The sequence below is a fragment of the Bombus huntii genome, chromosome 8 (assembly GCF_024542735.1).
Source record: "Bombus huntii isolate Logan2020A chromosome 8, iyBomHunt1.1, whole genome shotgun sequence".
Lineage (NCBI taxonomy): Eukaryota > Metazoa > Arthropoda > Insecta > Hymenoptera > Apidae > Bombus > Bombus huntii.
The window spans coordinates 9,096,184-9,104,608 of record NC_066245.1 but is presented as its reverse complement, the minus strand read 5'-3'; the positions used below and the strand labels follow the sequence as shown (position 1 = coordinate 9,104,608).

Sequence of the window (8,425 nt, the reverse complement as noted above, 5' to 3'; positions counted from 1 at the left end):
CGCGGTATCTTATTGGCGATTTTGGCTTGCTCAGCAGGTGGATTGGAAATTTAAAGTTTTTCAAGTACACTAGAATTTACCACGTTTAATTACTATCTTTTTATTCCTTCGTAAAAGACACACAGCTTAAAAACGATATTACAAACGCTCCCTTTTCTCTCCTTATATGAAATAATGATATACAGAGACATTGATACTGATTCGAAGTGTATTTTTACTTCGACTATTGAAATTCATTGGATATTTAATCCTGTGTCGATAAAGTAACTGTATCAAGATCAAGTCGTACAAAAGATTTAATTTGACTAGCAAAATAACGACGGCAATATACGTCGTCTGAAATTAAATACGAAGCAACGAAATTCGAAATATTTAACCCGCGAAAAACGGTCTCTGATTCGGTTGCGTCTCAACTGGTTGAGCTCTATTTTTTGAGTCACCGCGGTGTTCTTGAATTTGTTGCCAATTTATAAACCAAAATGGTTGTTTATCTCTCGGCCAGGTTTTGATTCGATTTACTAAGGCAACGTCTCCCATAGCGTCTACTGGCAAATCTGGAGGAATCGTTGATGTTGTGATAGGAGTATTAGATGCTACAGCTCCTACTGCTACTGCTGGCCTATTGGTATTGTTTATATCGATTCGACTTCCGACGGTTCCAGTAGTAGCACTAGCTACTGCTGCTTGTTCATCCAGATACTGTGGAAGGACACCAGGATATGGCTTGCTACTTCCAGCATAAGTTGGCCTCTGCGATTGGACCAAAATAAAGGTGGCGAACAAGATTACTACGTATTTTATCTGTAACGATAAATTTCAAAAAGAATATTAAAAAAAACCAAAAAAAAAAAAAAAAAGAATTGGCAAACGTAAAAATTGAAAGTAATATTTGAATCGATGCTTCTATTAATGTTGTTATTTTTATCAGTCCAATTTTGTAAAGTATATTTTACTTACCATGATGTTTTAAGTAAATATTTTAATAAGTCACTCTTGTAAGTACGTATGGATATTTCTCTGAGATCGGCAAACTAACCGTTCGGTTTCTCCGTTGAAACTAATCTATTCAACGCGATGGAGTCTCTTGTATATAAATCCGCAGATACCGGATTCCCCACCACGGAACCAGTCGAGTCATACGCATCAATGGGAAACCGTCGTAATTTCTCGGACCCAGTCCCTCTGATGCGTGTACGCATCCTATAAGATACGAAATTGACGTCCGGGAAATTTCGGACGATATCATCGTCGATGCCTGCCTTTCCTAACAGGACTAATTTCTACTTTCGACGATGAACTGGATTCTCGTGAAATCTTCCTTGACACGCATACGGAACCAACAAGCGAATTTGCCGAAAATATCTTGACCTCAAATTATGAGTAGACGAAATTGAGGACTTGCTTTGATAAATAAATAATTTCGAAGGAAACATCAGAAGCTTTTTTTATGTTTCAAAATTTTCTACTTAGGTTTGACATAATTTTACATAATTAATCGTTTTCCGTTATTCTCCACGTAAACGATATTGCTTCTGAAATATTTTCATATCGAGTTAAGGCTATTAGTAATTTTTCAACTTTAAAATTGTTTAGCTAAGCTTAAGAGAATTTGATATAAATCAAGGATTTAATATCCTTTTGTTTCGAGCATATTTCCCAATTTATTTATATAATGTTTGAAATAAAAAGATTATCTGAATATATAAGAAGACATAGTGAGGATTCTTGTACAATATAGAAAGTTAGATGACGCCAAAACTGCGGAATGTTACAGGATTGGTAACACATTCGACTTCTGATTCACACGATACATAAAATTACAAGGCTTTTGTTGTATCCGAACAATTACCATTTTTCATCTACACATCCATGTATATATATATATATGTATGTGTATATGTAACGGAATGTGAATATTTGTCTCTAACGTGGTAATATTGCGGCTTCGTGATGACATCATACACTATAGTTTGCACAATTTTTCGCCTTTACCTTTTTTCAATATTCGATACGGAAAAGAAGCAAAACTACAGAAAAAATCTCAGATTTAAAAGCTCATAATAAATATGAAGAAATTAATACGTTAAATTAAGTGGAAAACGATATTGCTATTTTTGTACTCATATTTTATTCATATCTCTGTAAAAGCGAACAATATTTTCAGTGATTCCCACCACACAGTGTGCGCCGATAAAATTGCATTAATTTGTAATGTCTGCCTTGATAAAGAAATTATCTCGAAAGAAGTAAATCTCCATACGATGATAAGCCGAAAAGATGGAATTGCGCATGAATACGTCAGAGGTTAAAAAGAATCTATGATATAAATCTCCTAGTGCACTGGACTGAATATTTTTGTTTGTGTGTGTATAAACTCCTCCAATCAATAATGTCAGAGTTATCGTCCGGGTATAATAAAATGTCCACGATAGCCGTGGAAATACCAAAAACGCAAAATATTATAATTCTTAATTCAGTTATTCCACGCTATCCATAGCGATGGAACGTCGTGTAAATGTACACGCAGGTTTCAATCAAATACGATAAAATCTTTGGTAAAATTTCCAAAATACAATCTAATTCTTAATTCAGTTATTCCACGTTATTCATAGCGATGGAACGTCGTGTAAATGTACACGCAGGTTTCAATCAAATACGATAAAATCTTTGACAAAATTTCCAAAATACAGTATAATTTAGTTTTCCTTATAATTAGACTACATATTTTTATGCAATTTGTTTTGTCTCTGAATATAAATAAGAAATAATTTAGATTATTTCATTTAGTAAATATTCTACTTCGAATATCTTTTTATAGTTCTGCATATTATGCGCATTCTAAGCATCTTAAATTTATGATAAAAATTTATAATACCCAAAAATCCGTAATCTACTTATATTATATACAGTTAATGAATATTGACTTTTTTAATTACAACAATCATTAAATCCTACTATAAATAAACTAACAATAAGTTTCTATTGAATTATAAAAACAATGTATCTGTACATATTTCGTTGAATTTCTTCTCTTGTTTTTTTTTTTGTTTCTATGATGATACATTGCTGGCGCGTGTAGTGAAAACGTATGGAAGGGGTAATGATTTTTATTGTCAAGGTTTAGAATGGCTACAAAGTCAACATCTACCTCTTACTCATCTTGTGGCGGAGGAACAAGGATCACTAAGATCTTGTAACGGTGAAGATGCCTTGGATTTTCCCCATCATTATACCAAAGACGTTCATGCATATCTGTGAAAGATGGGATCTACGGAAACATATAATTTAAAAAATATTCAGCCATTATAAAAATATATAGTATAAAATATTTAGTCGTAACAGCTTGTACAATATAACTCTATTTAAAAGAGAGAAAATACAGAGAATTTCAAATATTGCAATATACAGGATATACCAAAAGTCATGATGGAAGGCGAAAAAGGGCGGGGATTCACTGTAGGAGAGATACGTAGCGTGATAATCTTTGATATAAGACTCCGTCTTCGACAAAATTAACTATGAGGTTTCGTCAAGTATGCGTGCACTCGAGAGATAACGAGAGTCGGTTGGACTGGTTTTCTTTGCATTTATGTACTGTTCGATAGTATACGCAAAAAGGGGGTAATTCCCCATGTAAAGGAAGTCGACAGTGTGGAGTGACAAATTTTTATATAAGGCTTCGTTTTTTCGAAGAAATCAACTACGTGGTTTCGTCAAGTATGCGTAACGAGATAACGAGAGTCGGTTGAACGAACTTCTTCTGCCAATCTGTTGGGCAGAATACATACTCGATGGAAATTCACAGTCGACCTTCTTTAATACAAAGGCTTATATTAAAAATTGCCATTCTACATTTTCCACTTACTTTCGCATGCGGAATCATTCCCTTTCGATTTTTAGCATGATCCTTGGTACACCCTGTATCTGGAAAAATGAAAAAAAAAAAAAAAAGAAAACGTTACATAAGATATTTTGACTCAGAAGGGAAGAGGAATATTTTGCATATTTTTTATATTTGTACGCGTTATATGCATACAGTGGAACTCCGTTTATACGAACTCCATTTACATATACGAAGGAAATTTTAGTAGTGTCTGGTCGTCTGAACTTCTACCGAGCTCCTATTCATCTGAACTACTGCCGAGCGTCAATCCACTTATCTGAATGTCTTACTGTAAGATGTAAGCAGTAAACAGTAGAGGCACGTGTTATGTGACACAATCTCTTGCCTCGAAATCGATACCAGTTTGCAGCATTATTATATATTTAGGCGTAAATATTTCGTGGAATCTTATATAAATATGAATTGCTATTAACTGAACGAAAAATCACGAACGGGTAAAAATAGACGGGTTTCTGTTATACGAGCGACTTGATCATATGAACCAACTTGTCCCCTAACGGGTTCATATAAGGCGTTCTACTGTACTGTGCATTTTTGCACACATTTCAATTCCCCATAAATAATCACTCGCAGTTTACTCATCAGCCTTGAATAACAAAGCGTAAGAGAATTGGTTCTTCACTGATCACAGAATATATCTATAATTCGCTTCGATTGTTTGTTTCTTAAGATGACGAAGCACAATGTTTCTGATTCACATGTACACGTAATAAAATTTCTTCGATTGATACTATAATTAACGACAATAAAATTACAACAAAGGTCATCAATTTCATGCGAAGCGGCTGGGCTACGCAATAAGAATTTTCTCCTAATTTGATGTAGAACTCACGTCATGGGTATTATACGTTCTATCGGTGTAAATGGGTTTTCCTATGAACTTTGACATTTACAATTATGCTTGCGATAAAGCCGATTCCAATCGACAATCCATAAATAAAGCAAAGAGTGAGCAATGTTATTGAGTGTACGAACAGATTACTATCTAATTTACAGCATGCATTACGAATAATCGTCCGATATTATGCATTGCATTCGTTAAGAAATATGAGTTGTTACCAGCCAAAATAAAATGCTGCTTTTATCTATTGATAATTAGTAGATTGCGGATATTTACGCAAACTTATATTTTTATAAAACAACTGAAACAAATGTGTTTCATCTACTAAATATTCATTGGAATAAGTACTGATTTTTGGGTATTTTATATATTTTTGCGTATTATACACATTCCGTGCGTTCATGTACTTTAGAAATTTTCATAAATGCATAAAAATTCGCAATCTTATAATTAGACTGGTATTTTGTATGTGTCGTTGAAAATCTGCTCTCTGAGTTCAGAAAAATAGTGTTTGTTTCATTTATAAGAGTACGTGTTCTTATATCGATCATTTGTACGACCACCGAAATGTGAGAATGATAAAATTCTATTATTCATCAATACCGGTTTGACATTTCAAAGAAGTCTTAGAGGAAGATTTGTTGCAATGAGTAAATTATACGCGTTCGTAAAAATATACGTGATTTAATTAATTCGCAAAATCTCTTGGGTTTATCAAAATTATAATACATTTAAAAATATACATATATAGATATAGAATATATGTCGATGGAAAAAGTGTTGCGTGATTTAAAGTTTTTGCAAAAATGTTCTACATATAATTTCAAAGATAATATTTTATAATTCAAGATTAATAATTCATTAGGATAATATTATTGGTATCCAATCCTAATTACCGTCATTATGACGTAATATATTCCCACAACGTTTAGATATAGATTGCAATAAATTGTTTTATAACTTATGCGTAATAGGTTTTGAACCACGTATTTTATCATGTCCACGTCATAAACAGAGTATAATTTAAAATTCACAACTGCAATTTGTTATATAAACTAGCCTCAACTTCCTGGAGCTGCTTGTTCATCGACTGATGAGTATCTTGACCGACACTTCTTAATTTTATTTTTGAATCACGAGATGGCTATAGTAACTACTGTTCAGGATAACCTGTTTCCTTCATAGAAGAATAATTCTTGACTTTTCTATTCTATTCTTTATAAACTTATTTATGAATTAATATCTATACCAGTATTAATTTGAAATATGATTAGTAAAAGGAAAGAAAATTATAGGAAATACGATTAGTAAAGAAAAGGAAATTCTCAATATATTGCAATATTTTGACGTGGATCATTTTTATTCTGTTTTTAGTCAATGTCAATGATGCAACATTATTAACTACATCATCATTGACTAAAGTATAGACATGATACTATTATATGGAACTTTATCTTTTACGTTCTGAAATACCGACCTGGAAGAAATCATATTTCTTACGCCCTCTATGATTTACTACGGCGGAAATGGGAATTAAAATCAAATTTTATTACTCAACTATGTACAACATACAGGCAATAATATACACTCACTATGATAAAAAATAGATATTTATCTACTTTACCTTACTTTATCTACTGAAATACGATGGAAGTCCAATACATAATTATGCACTTAAATGCTACTACTCATATATTACTTAAATATTAAAGTACTTATTTATTTAAGCACAGTAGTACTTTCTAGTAATATTTGATTCATTCTTGGGCGGATTTGAATGTTACACTTTTATATTTTAATTTCAAATTCTACTGAGATTATACTGAATATAGGGATATACATTATCATAAAACATGCCCGAAGCGAGCCTGATAACAACAAACCGCGTACAGTCTTCGATCAAAACGTATCTGAACATGTCGTTAGATTCTTTCACAACAATAATATTTTTTTCGTACAAATTTGATAACGATATTAATAGAGAATGAAATATAACAACACATAGAAGGCATTTCAATTTTTTGTGTACATATAATAAGAATTGAATGAATCGTCATTAATATTTAATTAATATTAACATTAATGTTAACCATTCATAAAATACATAATTGTTTATAACTTAATCACGTTACATATTAATTGGATACCTGTTACACGTGAATCGAACAAAAGACAATATAAGTGTATACGTACCTCCATCTCCGTAAAAAAAAGTTAAATATTACCAAACGTTCTTCATTGTCACCGTTAATTGTCACACTCGTTACATTCTCACGTCTATTCTTTCGAAGTTATTTTCGTACTTAACCAATGATCTGCACAGAACGTAACCAAAGATTTAAGATTAATGCATAAAACTGAAGCAATTGTGTTAAAACGAAGAAATAATCAAACTCAAATTAATTAAAAGCTTATAATACAAACTATAGATGATACTAACATTGAAATAGGCGATCGATGACAAACGAACAGAGAAAGTACGAAGAAATATTGAATCTCGCTATAAATATACCCTATAATAAAGTACTAAATAAGAACATATTAGTTAAACGAACCTGATTATAGTCGATAGAAGACAATAGATTTGTAGCAGAAATAGTACTACGTCGTTGAAGTTAAAATCACGCATAGACGATATATCTTAACATCACGCTCTTCCTCAGTACAATGACATTTCGCGCCAAAACATCGTCTAACTGACTTCTGATTGGCTGACGCGGAACAACTTCTCATTGGTTTAGAGCCGCGCACAAAATTGAAATATCGTATGCCGCGAAATTTGATTTAGTCGATCTATAGCATTTACAGCGTAGATGCTTATAAGAAGTTCCTAAAGTTTGCTATCTCTTTCATATTTACACCGATAATATTAATCGAATTTAATTTATCGCTAATCTTTCTTTATCATTATTGTTATAATTAATTTATTACAGTGGATATAATATTCCTCTTTTATTAAATAAAACAATATAAGTAATTAAAATAATAAATTAATTAAAGTAATATAATCTTATATTATTACAAACTAAAGCAGACTTTAGCGAATGTATAAGATCTATATTCTGGGCCTTGCTATTCAAGAAAAATACGTTTTATTTTACGAGTATAAAGAGTAAATTATTTTAAAGAAAATAAAAAAGAAAACGATTGTATTTTTAAAATGCATACTACAAAATTTTAAATATAATTTATCACGAAATATATTTTATTGCATATTTAGATAAATTTATTTCACCTTAACCCGCTCCTCCATTTATCTATGAAAAGGGTCACCACTGAATCAAAAGCCTCGAGCCCGAAAAATTTTAATACGGCTCTGCTGCTCGACCGCCTTCGGACAATGCGCATGCACCGTTTCGCTTCTGGACGGGAAAATGTATATAAGTATTTCGCGAATTTGAAAAGATCAATAAACGTCGGCTGTCAAGAAGAGAAGGATTCACGTAAAATTAAAATCGTAAACATTTTAAACTCTCAGCTTTGCGATTCAAACCGTCATGTTCATATCACAAAATACGGGCCTATTACTATTATATGATTTTATGACATATTATATCATTTTCGATTATAGTAAATACTCATGATACGATTATGAATTATATGGTAAATAATGGAAGTTAATTGCTTGCAATCGCGATTATATTTTTATATACATAATTAGGGAACTTATAACACTATTA

The 8,425-nt window shown here is 31.8% G+C and overlaps 1 protein-coding gene and 1 long non-coding RNA gene across 2 annotated transcripts; one reads left to right on the top strand and one right to left on the bottom strand.

The window, feature by feature from the left end:
- Positions 1-81: 81 nt before the first annotated feature.
- On the bottom strand, positions 82-1,075 carry LOC126868336 (uncharacterized). Its single transcript, XM_050623677.1, has 2 exons — positions 958-1,075; positions 82-801 (listed from the first exon to the last, which is right to left on the bottom strand). The coding sequence occupies exons 1-2, from the start codon at positions 958-960 to the stop codon at positions 373-375; spliced, it is 432 nt and encodes a 143-aa protein (XP_050479634.1). The 5' UTR covers positions 961-1,075; the 3' UTR covers positions 82-372.
- Positions 1,076-1,207: 132 nt separating this feature from the next.
- On the top strand, positions 1,208-3,956 carry LOC126868348 (uncharacterized). The gene is made up of 2 exons (XR_007690592.1): positions 1,208-2,527; positions 2,643-3,956. It is a non-coding gene; the product is annotated as an uncharacterized LOC126868348 (long non-coding RNA).
- The last annotated feature ends 4,469 nt before the right edge of the window (positions 3,957-8,425 follow it).